Raw genomic sequence first — 17289 nt, 5'->3', positions numbered from 1 at the left:
CGTGGCCTTCTAGCCAATGGAAAGGCGCTCTTTCTTTTCGACGCTCAGCTAGGAAGGCCTTCCCGGTTCCCTTCATCCGGATAATTAGGTGACCGAGAAGAGCACGAGGAGGTTCCGGAAGGAGGAACACGTGCGTGGGGCATCTGGGAAGCTCGTGGGAAGAGGAGGTGTCCTCCCCGCCGTAGCCGTCCCGGGCCGGAGGAAGCCTGCCGGAGTGTCCGCGGGACTGTGCAAATGCGCGCCGCCATCAGAGTAGCCTTGAAGCTCGGTTGGATTACAGTCCTCTGCATCCTCTCGCTAACGTAACTTGTGCCTAAGCAATAGGTGGACTGTGGAAGTGAAGCCAGTTCTCTTTATTTTAGTGATCTAACAGCAAGGGACTCTGGAAGCTGTTATCTGGCAGAGCGGCAAGTTTTGGAAGGCAGCAAGAAGCCGGTCTTTTGCAGACTGATTTGTAAGCAGCTCTCATTCGGTTTGCAAACTTAACATTTCAGATAAGCGATTCTGAGGAGGAAACCACGGGGAAGCCCTTTTATTTCTTGTGTTAAAAGGCAAACTTTCCTGGAAGTTATATAGTCTGCTCTGAATTTACTGCTTCTTAATTTAGTTGGGGGTCAGTTGATGGCGAGGCATGGACCCTTAGCAGGGCATATGCTAGATATAACAGAATAACAGAGTTGGAAGGGACCTTGGAAGTCTTCTAGTCCAACCCCCTGCTCAAGCAGAAAGCCATATACCATTTCAGACAAATGGTTGTTCATTCTTTTCTTTAACTGTAAGTCATGCAAAGTTAGGTTGGATTGAAATTATAGTTTAAAACATAGAAGGCATAAGTATGCCTGCTGATTGTATGTTTTCATGGGGCACTGTTGAAATCCTGATGTTAGCATTGGAACTGAATGATACTGAGATGGGATTGTGGTTGCTGTATGAAAACTACTGGCAGGGTGTTTGAAGTGTTTCTTACATGAATTTGGAAATGAGAGACCATTTTGGTAGGTTGTTTCTATGTCTGGGGGAAGACACTATAGTAAATCTATAATAAAGTCTATAATAAGTAAGCAGTCAGCAAATCAGCAGTAAGAATCTGATTAGTTAATGTGCATATTCAAACTTAATAATAAACAGAGGTTTGACAGTGATAAGAGACAAGAAACTTTATTGATTTGAACAATTTTTATTGAAACAGTCATATCCCCGTAATTGCATGGTATGTGCAGGAAAATGAATGTAGCGCTTATCTTTACCTTAAAGAATCAGTACCTTTTTCTGGGTGCTGCAAACCCTTTTTGGACAGTGCACTTGAAGTGCTGCTCAGCGTTGATATATATCTAATCTCTATGCACAGTCTCACTGAGGACACACCTTGCTGCTATAAGAACAGGAAAAGGTAGAAGAAGGCTGTCATAGAATGAAATGGTAATCTTAACATGACTTACTGTGCTTAGGTGCACTTGGTTAGCTAGTTCATTTTCTAAACAGTGCCAGTTTGCCCTTTTCACTCTCTGATACTATTCTCTGAACCTATTTTCTAAAGTACCGAAGGCAGATCAAGAAGCAATAGATGGAAACTAATCAAGGAGAGAAGCAACCTAGAATTAAGGAGGAATTTTCTAACAGTGAAAACAATTAACCAGTGGAACAACTTGCCTTCAGAAGTTGAGAGTGCTTTATCCCTGGAGGCTTTTAAGAAGAGACTGGATAGCTACTTGTCTGAAATGGTATAGGGCAGGGGTAGGCAACCTTGACTCTTTTATGACTCGTGGACTTCAATTCCCAGAATTCCTGGGCCAGCATCTTTTATGACTCGTGGACTTCAATTCCAGAATTGAATTCTGGGAGTTGAAGTCCACGAGTCATGAAAGAGCCAAGGTTGCCTACCCCTGGTATAGGGTCTCCTGCTTGAACAGGGGTTGGACTAGTGCTTTTCAACCTTTTCACAGATTGTACCATTTTTAGGATATGGAAATATTTGAGTACCATCAGTCGCCTAGGAAGGTGTCAAAAACTTGATGACCAAAAAAGATGAAAAAAGTGATAAAGTACAGGTAGTCCTCAACTTACAGCAGTTCGCTTAGTGACTGTTACTGAAAAAAACGACTTAAGACCATTTTTCACACTTATGACCGTTGCAGCATCCCCAGGGTCACGTGATTTACATTCGGATGCTTGGCAACTGATTCATATTTATGATGGTTGCAGTGTTTCAAGGTCACGTGATCCCCTTTTGCAGCCTTCTGACAAGCAAAGTCAATGGGGAAACCAGACTCACTTAACAACTGTTACTAATTTAACAACTGCTTAACAAATGTGGCAAGAAAAGTCATAAAATGGGGCAAAAGTCATTTAACAAATTTCTCATAGCAACACAAATTTTGGGCTCAATTGTGGTCATAAGTTGAGGACTATCTGTAGACTCACTTACCACACTTTTCACAAGAAACCAGTGCCTGTTTCTCTGTCATTAATCTTTGCACTGTTCTATCTCCTCTCCCTTTGTCTCAAAGAAGTCTCTCTTCTTCGTATCTCTTTCTCTCCCTTTCCCACCAAAGCCACCTCCTTTTATATCCTTTCTTCCCCGCCTCCTCTTTTTCTCTTCGGTGCAACTCCAGCTGACTCCTCTCCCCCAGGCTGCATTTTGCTCCTGGAAGCGCCAATCAGCTGGAGCCGCGCACAGATCCTGGGCGCTCAGCAGAGCCCTGGCAACACAGCAGCTACAGCTGATTCTCCCACAAGCCTGTGCGGCGCTGCTGCTCCTTTAGCTCTTCCCCCCCCCACTATACACTGCACATGTATACATAACCCGAACTAGACTGTTGTTTCTCTGTCATATAATATTTGTGTATATGCGTAATTCGGTATTTATTTTTGTCATTTTATATAGTGTATATTGGAGGTGGTGACCCTTTGAGAGCTGTATGCAATTCAATTTCATTTTAATGTATGCCGATTAGTGTACATTCAAAGTGACAAAGTTATTATTCTCTGTTCTATTCTATTCGATTCCATTCTATTCCACTTTTTTTTGTTACAGTGCTTTTCAACCTGTTGTATGTGTACCACTTGCCAGGTGCCGAAGTACCACCAGTGGTACATGTACCACGGGTTGAAAAGCCCTGGACTAGAAGACTTCCAAAGTCCCTTCCAACTCTATTGTCTGTTGGGGATACAGCTTACAGCAGGAGTGGGCAACTATGGCGCCTTTATGATCTGTGAACTTCAACTCCCAGAATGTCTGTCTCAGGAATTCTGGGAATTGAAGTTCATGTGTCATAATTCTGGGAATTGAAGTTCATGTGTGCCTACCCTTGGCTTACAGCTTGATTCTAATCGGGAAAGAACAGATCCTTCAAAACATTGTTTATTCTGCTGAAATGCTTATGAAAGGAAATCTAGGCATCTCTTAACATTAGATTATTTTTTCCTTCAGCAGATATTCTCTTTATTTCTTAAGCGCCAGAAAAGGAATTTAAGGTCCCCCAGTGGTGTTAGAGTAACCCTTCAAAGTTGATTAGCATTTGTTCTTTATTTTATCCCAATATTACAATGGTGGACAGGCAGTATAAATGCAACCTTGTGAATGACTACAGATAGTCTTTGACTTACAACCATTAATTTAGTGATTGTTTAAAGTTACAACAGCTTCAAAAAAAGCGACTTATGACCAATTTTTGCACTTGTGACTTGTTGCATCATCCTTGTGGTCACATGATCAAAATGTCCACACTTGGTAACAGTTTGTATTTGCAAAAGGTTGCAGCATTCCAGGGTCACGTGATTGCCATTTGCAAACTTCCCATCTGGCTTCTGACAATAAAGTCAATGGGGAAACCTGTGGCAGAAAGATTGTAAAATTGGGCGTGACTCACTTAAGAATCACCTTGCTTAGGAATGGAAATTCTGGTTCCAATTGCGGTCATAAGTTGAGGATTACCTGTACCATGAATGAATTCTTAGGTGGTATGAGAATTGAATTATAGAACTTGCTTTTTTCAACCGGTATCAACTATACTGCAGACCGGAACAGATATGCAGCAGTTTTAAGGAGCTGTCATGAACATTTGGCTAGAAACATAATTTATTTAGCTTTAAATAATTTTCAGGTGCTCCTTCCATGGCTGCAGTTTACTCTGGAATTCATCTGAAGCTGAAAAGCTCAAAGACATCTTGGGAGGACAAACTCAAGTTGGCCCGGTTTGCATGGATTTCTCATCAATGTTTCCTTCCAAACAAAGAACAAGTAATGTATTTCATTATATGTTTTCCCTTAAAACAGGGGTCCTCAAACTTGGCCCTTTTATGACGTGTGGACTTCAACTCCCAGAATTCCTCAGCCAGCGTGTCATAAAAGGCCAAGTTTCTGTCTTAAAAGATTTTCCATGCTGTTTTTATATTAGGAAGTCTTGAACCTGCTTGGCACTCTTTCTTCAACCAAAAAGGAGCTTAGTTTTTTAAAACTTTTTAATAATTTATTTTATCCAAGTTTAAGTGACAGTGGATGAGAATTAATTTGATGTTCGAAGAAGCATTTGAATAGCACAAATGTCAAATTGTTTTGTTTTTCATGAGAGGATGTTTTTATCACAACACACCATTCTTACTATATTTCTGTAATGTTAGAAATTGTGTTTGAAGGAAATATAAATATACAGTACTGGATATTTTTGTAAACATCTAGTGCCTTTCTTTCACCATTTTAAAAGTTTACCTACCTTTAAGGCTCTATTGCTATTATTGAGAGTTGCGAAGTCGTGTCAGAGCCATTGCGACCCCATGGACAACATTCCTCTAGGCCTTCCTGTCCTCTACCATCTTCTGGAGTCCATTTAACCTCAAGCCTGCTGCTTCAGTGACTCCATCCAGCCACCTCATTCTCTGTCGTCCCCTTCTATTGCCATCAGTCTTTCCCAGCATTAGGCTCTTCACCAGTGAGTCCTTCCTTCTCATTAGGTGGCCAAAGTATTTGAGTTTCAACTTCAGGATCTGGCCTTCTAAAGAGCAGTCAGGGTTGATCTCCTCTAGGACTGACTGGTTTGATCGCCTTGCAGTCCAGGAGACTCGCAGGCTACATTGTCTTTGTTAAAAATATTTCTTTCCCTAATCAAGAGTATATTTGGAGGACAACAATTTTGAACACATTTTAGGTGGATTTTTAAAGGAGAAAAGGGAGATTTCCTTGCCTTTTTGCAGCTGCTTCATGAAAAGATTTTGAGGACATGCAGAAGGTTGGAGAAAGAAAAGATCTGTAATTCAAGCAGAAACATACTCCTAACATTGGATTTCATCCATGAAATACCAATGTACCATGCAGATATAGATCTTTAAAAATTAGTACATTGCCCTTTGAAACCAAACTAAAAAGTTATTAACTCTGTCATCTAGTCACAATTAAGGATTCCTAATATGGTGGCACCTCTGATATTACTGGGAACATGGGACATATCCCTGGACACACAAGACCAACATTGACTGAAACCAGAGACATGTGATTTAGTATGCTATATAAGGACTGAATTTTGTTAAGTCTGTACATAGCAACTTATCTAGAGTTAAGGGTCCGTTAGTAGCAGAAAATCTTCTGTAATTTGTGAGAATAATTCATTATTTTCCAGATTGAGGGCTGGCGGCGGGAGGCGGCGTGGGAGGCTTGTGCCGCTTGGTCACGGTGCAAGCCATGGGAGAGTTGGTAGAGAAGAAGGAGGCAGCAGCTGCCGTCGGGCAAGTGATCTATGGGGTGAAACACGAAGAAAGCCTCTCCTGCAGTGCACAGCAGCAGCAGAGCCTTTCGCCATCATTCCCCACTGGCTTCGAAATGGCGGAGGGGGACCAGGCCTACCCCACCCATCCTCCGTAGCATGGCAGTCCGGTTTGGGAGAGGAGTGAAAGGGAAGGTCGCCGAGCAAGGAATGGCCTGACTGGGGGGCCCTGAAGGAAACAGGTGCGGGATGCGTGGGGCAGCTCCACTCCCTCCCCTGCCTGCCTCGCCTCGTGGCAGCAGTGGCACATGCGCTTTCCTGCCCCATTGCTGCAGCGAGGTGGGACAGAGTGGGTGGGGTCCTAACTAGGGCTTATTTTGGGGGTATGGCTTATATTAGGTGCACCCCTAAAAATCAGGGTAGGTCTTATTTTCGGGGTGGGGCTTATTTTGGGGAAAACATGGTAGTATATACTAGTAGGTCTTATCTATGTTTCTCTTTGTCATGTAAAATTAAATGTATTGTTCTATTCCACTGAAGTTCCTAGTATTTCCATGCATGTGAAAATGTAGCCTTAGTGTATTTTTGGAAGAGTCACATCACCCACATCCAATACATATAGAATCCAAATTTTAAGCTTAAATAATCTTTGATGGGAGTTTTGGAAATTGGGAGATGTCTCTGATTGTGAGGAAAAGAAAAGAACCAGAAAAGAAAAAGATTGTGTGTGCCCAGATATAGTCCTACAGGTACAGGCAGCTTTAGCTGCAAGCTATATAACAGATGTACAAGGTGGTAAGGACTGTTAATAAGGAAGTAGAATGAATCTCTATGTTTTGATATTGTCATCTCTTTAATCACAATACTGGAAGCCTGCCATTTATACGTAAGTATTGAGTTGCCCTTACAAGTCCTGTATTAGTGAAACAGATCTGTTTATTTTTAGGAATCACATTATTTGCCTCAAACTGATTTGTGTCACTATCCTATCTAAAATAATCATTGTTAATATGTATGCATGGGTATTTTGATGGATACAGGTCTTACTTGATTGGGTGAGTCATAGCTTGGTTTCCTGCTACAATAAGAAACTTGAATTGCCAGATGAAATAATTGAGAAGCTTTGGATTTACCTGGATGGCATCATTCACAGCAAAAAGCTGCAGAATCTCTTCAAGGATGGAAAAACGGTAACTCTGCGTTTTACCATTGCACAGGTATGTTTATAAAGAAATAAACTTTTACATACAGTAGATCCATCTTCCTTTGGAAATAGCGCCCAGATTGCTTTGAGATCTTGCTGACTGTCTGCTGAAACTTTTCTCTTTAAATCATAATTTCTGTTGCAAATTTTTTTGCAACTCTCCCATAATAATCTGATACTTTCTGGAAGCTGTATTTCTTTATGAACAGCTTTTCCTAGTTTAGCTGTCTCCAGTTGCGTCTTGGTTGCAACTCAAAGAATTCCAGCCATGGAATTTGCTGTTACAGCACATCTGGGAGATGCCAGCTTGGGCAATACTATTGCAATCCAGCAGTCATTTATAAATATCTATAAGCAGGTATGTATGTTCAGCACATAGAAATATATTGGTACTCGCAGGAATATTGTCTGATACCAGTATGTTCAATAGTTGGACATTTTAACTTAGTATCACTATTGTACATTGTAGCTATAGATAGGGGTGTTTTTTTTAAAGAATTAATACGTATCTTCCTGAGATAGAATTGTGAATGAAAATTTAGAACAATACATGATACTTTTAAATGTACATACTAGATGCCATATCTTCCCAGCCAAAGAATATTGATTGTTACACTTGACTACTTACATGTTATTCAAGAACAAAATCCCACTAATTGTTGTAAAGTTTTAACAGAGCATAATATTTTTGGCTTCCGGAGATAGATAAAAGATGTTTTGTTTTTTTAGTGGGAAAATAGGAGAGACTATGAGAAGCAGATGGAAGATTCAGCTGATGTGAAACAAGGCAGCACAACCTTGATATCGGTGTGTGTGTGTGTGTGTGAGAGAGAGAGGGGGGGGGAGAGGGAGGAGAAATGCTCCCAGACTGCCTAGGGACTTTTAAGATTTCCAGCGTATATTTTTACCTGAATGTCTGTGGAGATTTTCAGTCATCCAAGTCCCAAAGATGGTTTTTCAAAAGACAACTGGACTTTCTTTGTTTTTGCTTGAAGATGTTTTGATTTTCATCCAAGAAGTTTCTTCAGTTCTGACTGAATGGTGGAGAATGGAAGGATTTATATTTCTTGCAATCATCTTAGCCCTCTTTCTAGCAGTCATTGAGGCCACTTGGTGGTTTATCTGTGTCCCCAGGATCACCTATATTATTACCTCTGAGTTGTATTAAATATGCCTTTCTGGATTCTGGTGTGGTTCTTTGTTTGTAGGTGCCAACTATGTGGGGCTTGACAACAAGAAATGCTTTTTTTGAGTGAAATTCCACTAAAACACACATTGCTTTAAAAATCAGATTGTGCTAGTATGATAATTATTTTTTTTTACAAAGTCATTGCCTGATTTGATTTTCACCTTTATAGAACCTTCCTTATCTATAATCCATTTGTAAAGGATGTTTTGTCTGTTTGCTTTTGGATCCTCAAGATAAGGGTGAATTTCCATAATTACTGTCATTACAAAGAGCCAGAACAGATGGTAGTGCAATTTTTAAATGAGTAAAATGTAAAAGGAGGGAAAGAAAATTGTTTATATCACGTGATTTATCAGATACTAATAAATATACAAGAAGAAACTGAGTTCCATTTAGATACAGATCCTTGAACATAACTTCTGTTTTGTACCTTGTCTTGTCTTTAGGTCATAAATGAAAATCTTTCTCTTGCTTACAATCAAAAAACACTGAAGAATGTCAAGGCAGTGCTAAGCTGTTGTAGCGGCATCCTTTCCAAATCTCCTCTTTCAATAGTTTATACTGCAAAATTTGAACTTCTGGTACATCTTCTGAGTAAGTTGTCCTGGCTAACCTGCTGGCAGTTATCATCAGAAAATCCTGTATCCCTCCAGTTGTTTGATGTCCTTCAACTGAGCCTCAGGCAATATCTTCTAATCCAGCGGCAGCAAACCAATGCAAATCGCGTATTTGGACAAGTGATCCAACAACTGCTGCAGCCATGCCTGTTGCTTAGATTCCTGCTAACAGTGAAAGTATGGACTGATGCAGCTGATGATCACATTCATCCACATCTCAGCAAGGAAGTCCGAAATCATGTAGAGACTTTGCTCAAGGCTGGTATTTTCCAACAGGAGCTCTTGTCGTCCTACAGAGATGAGCTGTTGCCAGAGAAGGAATCTGTTGGCACAAAGAAAGGAGGCTTGAAAAATCTGCTTCTCCCAACCAATTCAATCCAAAGTTCTTTAAGAGACACCGCCTTTTGCGAACAAGCTCTTCATGGAAAAGTGGTAGCGCATTCAGTGCCTCTGCTTTTCAAGCTCTTTTTAGATTCTTACAATAAGCCGGAAGACCATTTGGTCTGCTTTCACATGCTTACCAAACTTTACGACTGCTTACGGATTTCTTGCCTGCGAGGGAATCTTTGGGAGAACCAGCTTCCAGCATCAGAGTGGAGCTCGGAGCTGCTTGCAGTGGAGCAGCTTCTCAATTTGGTGCTGAGCAATAATATTTATAATGTGGCTGCTGATCGGATTCGGCACAAAGCAGTCCAGTTTAATTTTTACCGTCAGTTAGCACAGTTGCTAATGAATCATTCGCAGGCCACCATACCTGCCTGGTTTAGATGTCTCAAGGCCTTGATTTCATTAAATCACTTGATTGTGGATCCTGATTTGGATGACTTGGTGGCCTTGGCTTGGATTGATGCAGAGGTCTTCGAACCACGTGCAAAGAAAGCTCAGACAGCCCTTGTTAGCACTGTCTTCTCCACTTACACCAAATTGCGCCAGTTCCAAAATCTCTTCCAAGAAATCTTATCAGTCATTTTACGTCCTGCTGCAGAAGAGTCAAGACTCCCACTGTTGCCAGCCGGTATCAGGGCCAAGCTATGTGAGTGTCTTTTGGATCTGCCATCCAATCAGATACTGGATATAGTAGCCCTCACAATGGAGAAGTGTCAGACTTTTGTCATTCCTCATGTCAAGGGGGATTCCGACACGGCCTCAAAGCTTCTGTCCATAAGCACATTGCTGTTTTCTGTTCTCTTCCACATGAAGAGTTTAGATGATTCCACTCCGTTGACTGTTGTGCGTCGCACCCAGAACCTCCTGGAGACAATGCGGAAGAATGTCATCCAAGTTTTATTTGACCTGCTGAAAAGTTCTGAGGCAGAAAAAACAGAACTTGAGCTTTGGACAGAGAAGATCAGTAATTCAGCTCTTCTTCTTGCTTGTGTCTGGGTAGAAAGCGATACTCTTTTTGTCTTAAACTGCAAGCAGTATAGCTCTCCCTTAGCCCCATTGCTTGATGATTCTTCTGAAGAAAGCTGGGACTTCTCAGCCATATTTCCTGGTTTAGATGCAGGGTGTTGGGAGAAGATAGATAAGCTGGCAAAGGGTTCCTCCCCAATGAGCAGCTACTGTACTGAATGGCTGGTGCTTCAAAAAATGAAGAAGATGCTAATGCACACCACCAGTTGGACAGAGGCATTGCATCAGACATTGCAGAGTGCTGCGGCTTTCATTCTTCAGTCTGGAAGAGCTTCCCTGAACAAAGAAGAATTAGAACCCTGGGATGGTATTGCAAGTAGTATAACTACTCATACTTATCCAGTGGCACACTGGCACCTGGTACTCTCAAATCTTCCTGTCCTGTTTCCCTATCTTTCTGAGAATGATACAGAGCATATTGCGGAGGTGCTCCTGAAAACACTATTGGTTAAGCAAACCCAGGTAACTTTTGCTGATGAGGATGATTTCTTATTCACAATGGAGAACCTATCTAAGGATTTATTGCACAGCTCTCTTCTTCCAGAGCTGCAGATGCTGCACTGTTTTTTCCTAAGCCAAATAATTCAGCGCTGTGCTAGGGTTCTCTCGCCTACATTTCCAAATATTGCCAATCAGCCTCTTCAGTTGCTGTGTGCAGGAGATGCTCCGTGGTGTGAAGCTATCCCTTCTGGTCATGCGGCCAGCATAAGGTCTAGCAATGATTTTTCAGTCTCCTGGGCAGTTATGGAGAAAGTTGCTCTCAATATACTGTCATTAGCGAAAGACGGATCTTACGCTACCTTGGAAGAAGAACATATCAAAGAGCTCTTGAGTATACTAGAGATCATTTCAGCATTGAATGTAGACAGCTTCTTTCCTTTGGATTTCACACGATGCTTTCTTCTGTTGATTTCTCTGACAGTTAATACCAGGGCAAGCATTTCTTGCAACAAAGCCTTATCTTTAAAGTTTTTGGCAGCCTGCTTCCACCTTCTAGCATGCTTACAGGCCGGAAGACATGCAAACTCATCCTTCAAGGTTTTGTACGCTAGTAATGTTCTCAAAGCTCTCCTCTCCTCTATGTTTGCAGTCTGCAAGACCTTTGGTGGAGTCTTGATGATGGATGCTTGGGATGGATTTCTTCATGAGCTCCAAGTCTTTTTGGAACACTATCTTCAGGTCATCCTAGAAAGGAGGCAGAGTGTGAAACTGAACCTGGAAAATTTCCTGTCTTTCATAACAAGTTGCCAACCATGTGATACAAGTTCTGGACAGTCTGACCATTGGAGCGCTGAAGCTGACCAGGTTCTTCTAGTGGCATTAATTTCATTGTGTCATGTTCTGGCTACGTACCTGCAACAACAACCGGGTGGAAAACTACAGATTTCAGGAATGCTACCTGTTTTTCTTAAACAGGCCATGTTGCAAACAGGAACAACTGTCAAGTTCTGCCTTAGAAACAACAGAAAAGGCCAGCCATTACCTTTGGCTTTTATACCATATATTACTATTCTTCTCAAAGCGGATTCATCTTGTTTTCAATCTGTGGTTCCCGCAGCTGGTGAGAATGAACTACAAGATCCCATGAAGTCAAGCAAAAACTGGCAACTTTTTCACAGGGAATTATATCAAAGCTTTTGTGTGCAAATATTGAGAGAACTTGACTTGGCACATAATAACCTCCAGTTCCTTCACTCTGCTTTGCAGTTTTTGTCTGTTTTCTGTTCCATGCCAGAACTGTATCTACCACACGTAACTTCTGTTGCAGTATTTAATTCGGTCAGAAAACTACTTGCAGGTAAGGAAGTGCAATTCTTATTTCTTCACTCCTCTTCTAAAAATTGAAGGAAGATGGTAGATTAGAAACAGTTCCAGAGAGCCAGTGTTGAGCAAGGATCAAAAATCAGCACCCAGGAATAATAAAGATTATGAAAGAGGTGACAGGTCAGAATTATTATGGATGGCCAGCAATGGCAGATTAATGGCATCTCTAAACATGCTTTTGTCTATCATGGCTGTGACGTGACTCTAAAATGAGGGTGAAGGTTTGTTGTCTGAGCTTGTGAGTTAGTTTCCAAATGTTTTGTTACCAGGCTAGATAACATCTTTAGTAGAGATTAGGAGATGTCAGTGTTGTTTTGTTTATAATCCTATTCCTTTTACCTTTATGTACTTCCTGGCCTGTTGGAAACACATTCAGTGATACGAATTTACCATAATGCACCATAGTGTATTTTGGGTGGGTTTTGGACAATCTGCCTGATTTTCTTGTGGTTCCTAGAAGTTTTAGGGCAGGGGTCCTCAACCTGTGGGCCAAGGCCCACTACTGGGCCATGGCTGCTTGGCCACCAGGCCGTGTGAAGGGATGGCACTCGCCCCCGACACTCGCGCTACTGCCGCCCTGAGTGTCCCACGCATAGCGCTGCTTCGCCCCAGAGCATTCCAACGGTGCTAGTGCCGCCCATAGCATTCCGCCGGCATTAGCGCCGCTCTACCCCCAAGCTTCCCATCGGCGCTAGAGCCGCTCCAAGCATCCCGCCAGTGCTTATACCGCCCCCCCCCATTTGCACGTGTGCACGTAGCGGTTCCTGCCTCCCTTTCCAGGCCACCAAATCAAAAAGATTGGAGACCTCTGTTTTAGGGGATAATATTTTGTTCCTTAAAGACATCCTAATCCCCTCTCTTTAGTACAAAAACCGGTTCTAAAAGGTTGGGCCCTATCTGTTTTGGGGCAGACTCTGAGCTGCTGGGAATTTTTTTTTTTTTTTTTGGAACACGAACTGAAGCCACCAAAAAGTGCCTACTTAAAATCATACAATTTAGGTTTTAATTTCTTTGAAAAAATAGTTGATCTCTGCCAGTTGAATGAATGCAGAAAGATTTCATTGGCTTCTCCATTGTTGCCTGATAGCAAACTGGGTTGGAGATGTTATTTAGTTAGATCTCTTTGCTGGGCATGAAGAATATTGCTTCTGGTTTCCCCTTCTATCCTCCCCTATCCCAAAACAGCCTATGTTGGCTGAGAGAGAAGCAGAGAGTTGTGTGGAATACAGTAATTACCTGATAATGGTAGCAGCTTGCCTAATTTAGAAGTTGGGAGGAACCAAGGGCTGCCTAGATGCAGCTTTTGGCAGTTCTACCGCCATGGCCTATGATAAAGAATATTTAGCATGGTAGTTCAACAGTATCTGCAGAATTACCATTTTTATTCATCTTGGAAAAGGAGCTTTAGTGGCATTGTGCTTCCTGGTGTGACTATTCCACTGTGAAATTCTGCTAATGCATTTTATAATTAACAAGAAGTTCTATTGAAAGAAATAATTCGAGATTTTGGCAAGACATACACATGACAGGAGAGGCTAGATTTTCCATCCTTCTCCTGTCTTCTGGGTGCAGAAAAGGAGATGTTGTTGTTGGCAGTGCTTTTTTTCTAAAAAAAAAAAAAAAAAGGTGCCGGAACTCACACACGTCATACAACCCGCCTTGCCTACTCTACAAGGTTCCATCCCAAAAAAGGTGCCGGAACTCTGTTCTGGGCGTTCTATGAGAAAAAAAGCCTTGGTTGTTGGTGTGTGAGAAATGCTGTTACGTTTATTGCACTGTAAAGAAAAAGAATGGGTTGGTTTGTCATTTCAATAATTGACAAATGGGGGAAGTAAAGGGTAAAAAGTGAGGGAAAGTTTTGCGCTATAATGGTTTGGCCTCTGTCAGCAGTTTGTTGGCCTTAAGAGTGTGGATGATGGTTTCTCTTGAACTGTTGCAGGTCCTGAAGTCACAGGCCAGTTGATTCAAGATCTAGATGTCCCCTTGATTGAACTGATTGCCCAGCTGGTGGAGAATGCTTCCATTGATGACTTTTCTACCATGTTAAGGCTGCTGATTGAGGGACTGAATGTTTGCAATCTTTGGAAACAAAATCCTGAAGTAGGGACAATGTTAATTTTTTTTTTAATGTATTTGAATCCTTGGTGCTTAGTATTTGCCTTCATCCGGTTCCATGCTTTTGAATTGCTTTGTTTCTGAACAGGTTTTCCGTTTTTGTATTTTTTACATAGAGTATTTTTTTACATGAAGAAGGTAAAAGTTAAAGGTTTCCCTGTCTAGTCATGTCCGACTCTAGTGCAGGGGTAGGCAACCTTGGCTCTTTTATGACTCGTGGACTTCAACTCCCAGTATTCCTGAGCCAGCACAGCTGGCTCAGGAATTCTGGGAGTTGAAATCCACGAGTCATAAAAGAGCCAAGGTTGCCTACCCCTGCTCTAGTGGATGGTGCTCATCTCTGTTTCTTGGCTGAGGGAACCAGCATTGTCCGAAGACAATTTCCAGGGTCATGTGGCCAGCATGGCTATATGCCAAAGGTGCACGGAATGCTGTTACCTTCCCACTGAAGTGATACCTATATATTCTACTTGCATTTGCATGCTTTCAAACTGCTAGGTGGGCAGAAACTGGGCAGGAATAGGATTTCACCCTGTTGCTAGGCACTCAGATCTTGAACAGCTCCAGCTGACAAGCTGAGCCTCTTTAAGTGCTGAGCCATTGTGCCCTCTGCATGAGGAAGTTGGGATTAAACCCAGAAACTTTCTGAGTACCAAATGCGTACTCTGCCCCTAAATCTTATATTATAGGTAGTTCCTGAGTTACATGTGGGTTATTTTTTAGGATTTTTTGTGTAAGCTAATTATCATGCGTGACCAAAAATAATTGCACCTATTCATAAAAATATAATTTTGCAGTCTTAATCGGTTGATTCAATGCTTAAGTAATTGCTTATCTATCCAATTGTCTATGCATTGGCAAGCTTCAGAATTTTTTTTTAAAAATATGATTAATATACAGATATTTTAAGGGACTCACTTCTATGTGTTTTTTGTATATTTAAATTTCATTTACTTTTATACAATCTTGGTTAACCTAATATTTTCTACATTGCATTTTGCTTGTATCTTTTATCTTTTTCTTATTTGCTTATTACTCTTATTTTCTTGGTGTGTTTTGTACAGATAGTATTATCAGCTGTTACCTTACTGAAAGTACTACTCAACTGTCTTCTAAGTGGAGAGAAAGAGAAAGTTTTCTGGTTTTCTACTCCCCAGATAATGACTGCTTTAGCTGTAAGTACCTCTGCTGCTGGATTAGGCATATGCTACCGAATTTAGGTCCCTGTTTATGTTTATGCATTGACACACACCCCCAAAGACACAGACATGAAAAAGAAGCATAGACCTTTCATATTGTAGTCTTAGTCTGAGGATTAAAAACTAAATAGTTCATATCAACACTATCTCAGTGTTCCATGCTTTCTAAGTCTAGGTATTCCAAGCTTCCTGTATGGCTAAACCTCCTGGCTTTCTTGGCACTGGAATAATAGCCTGTGCTTCATTGCATGTAGGTCACTGACAACTTTGAACCCCCTAGTTCAAAATATACAGGTTAATGGCAAGAAGCACCTTGTGATATTTATTTATTTATTTGTGCTGCCTTTATTATTTTTACAAATAACTCAAGGCCCCGAACATATCCAGCACACATCCTTCCTGCTATGTTGTGCACAATAACCCTGTGACGTGGCTTGGGCTAAGAGTGTGTGCCTGGCTCAAAGTCACCCAGCTGTGTTTCATGGCTAAGGCAAGACTAGAACTCATAGTCTTTTGCTTTCTAATCTGATGTTTTAACCACTAGACCAGGGGTCTTCAAACTTGGCCCTTTTATGACTTGTGGACTTCAACTCCCAGAATTCCTCAGACAGTGTGCCCCCCCTCTCCATGATCATGTGACAGATTTCACATTTATGATGGTTGCTGTGTCCCAAGGTCACATGATTACCTTTTGCAACCTCCTCACAAGCAAAGTCAATGGGGAAGCCAGATTCACTCAACAACTGGGTTACTAACTTATCAACTGCAGTGGTTCACTTAACAACTGTGGCAAGAAAGGTCGTAAAATGGGGCAATAATCACTTAACAAATGTCTCACTTGACAACAGAAATTTTGGGGTCAGTTGTGGTCGTACATTGAGGACTACCTGTATAGCAAATTTTCAGTGGCAGGGAAGGATGGTGGATAGGCATGGATTTATTGACATTACTGCCTTTGTGGAAAATCATACTGGAAATGTGTAGAGGTGGGGACCAGGCTGAGGTCGTGTGCAGAAAACTGCCCCTCCAAAGCCTGTGTGCCTCTTCTTCTCTAGATCTAATCTCCCTTCACATCACCATGGCGATGTGAAAGTGCGCAGGCTTTGGAATGACCTTGCCTGCTTGATAGCAGCTAGCTCACACCAACAAGATGTTATTGCCAAATTGATCCCTGTTTTGGGCCTCTGGCTTCTATATTCTTGAGGATTGGTAAAGGAGTTTAGCCAATGAAATGCTATTGTCATGCAGAAACTTTTGCTGCTTGTAAACTGTATATAAACAATAAACGCTGTGTAGGGAGCAACCATATTTGCACCTTGCAATGACTGAGCACTGATTACTACAGAAATGACATAGCAGTTGTGCAATTTGCAGAGGACGTTATGAGCCTGGAGAAGCACGCCTTAACACATATAGTGTGTGTCTTATTGTTTGTGTTTCCTTCCTCCTAATGTAGATGCAAATCAAAGAGGCTTCTCAAACTCCAGTCTTGCTCCCTGTTCTTTCTGCGCCTATCCTGGAGGCAGTAGCTCTTCTTCTTAGGCGGGGAGAAGGGATTCTCTCCAATCCACATCATGTCACCCTTGTTTTTAATATTCTTTTGACTGTCCCTCTTGACCAGAGGGCGTATGACAGCATCTTTCTGGGAATCCACGAAGTGCTCTTTTCCATATTGCAGTGTCATCCCAAGGTAAGGAGCAGGCTTAAAAATATGAAACATGATCTAGTGCCTGAGGGATAAAGCTGTATACCTCCCCATTAGGCTTTTTCTGTAATTGTTCACCTCCTGTTAAAAGTGACCTCAAGTTTAGAAAAATAATGTGAAAATGAAAGTTGGTGGCTTTTAGCATGGATAAAGTTGTGATGAGTGGGGGAAATCAGTTTAATGGAAACTGTTGGATGGAGATTAAGACAAATGCTGTTTTTATTCTGAACAGAGCCACTTTCTCTTTTAAATCCTGCTTTTCACATGCCCTGGATTCCTGGCACATTTCAAAAGATCCAGCAGCAATCCTGGATGTGGAAAAGAAAA

The 17289-nt window shown here is 41.6% G+C and overlaps 1 protein-coding gene across 3 annotated transcripts in view; it reads left to right on the top strand.

Moving 5' to 3' along the window:
- Window positions 1-57: 57 nt before the first annotated feature.
- The window catches only part of URB2 (URB2 ribosome biogenesis homolog), a 29747-nt gene continuing 12515 nt past the window's right edge, over window positions 58-17289 (top strand). For 2 of the 3 annotated variants that reach the window (XM_039332872.1, XM_039332874.1), the window contains exons 1-8: window positions 58-454; window positions 4104-4240; window positions 6737-6913; window positions 7630-7707; window positions 8536-11917; window positions 13883-14043; window positions 15123-15233; window positions 16714-16947. In XM_039332872.1, coding sequence (XP_039188806.1) covers window positions 4115-4240; window positions 6737-6913; window positions 7630-7707; window positions 8536-11917; window positions 13883-14043; window positions 15123-15233; window positions 16714-16947 — 4269 coding nt within the window. In that variant the 5' untranslated portion in view covers window positions 58-454; window positions 4104-4114. The remainder of the gene's footprint in view (window positions 455-4103; window positions 4241-6736; window positions 6914-7629; window positions 7708-8535; window positions 11918-13882; window positions 14044-15122; window positions 15234-16713; window positions 16948-17289) is intronic. The other variant, XM_039332873.1, reaches the window with a different exon arrangement.

The sequence above is a fragment of the Crotalus tigris genome, unplaced genomic scaffold, assembly GCF_016545835.1.
Source record: "Crotalus tigris isolate CLP2741 ecotype Arizona unplaced genomic scaffold, ASM1654583v1 scf7180000024467.898045, whole genome shotgun sequence".
Lineage (NCBI taxonomy): Eukaryota > Metazoa > Chordata > Lepidosauria > Squamata > Viperidae > Crotalus > Crotalus tigris.
The sequence above is the reverse complement of the archived record's forward strand: the minus strand, read 5'-3'. Positions and strand labels throughout refer to the sequence as shown.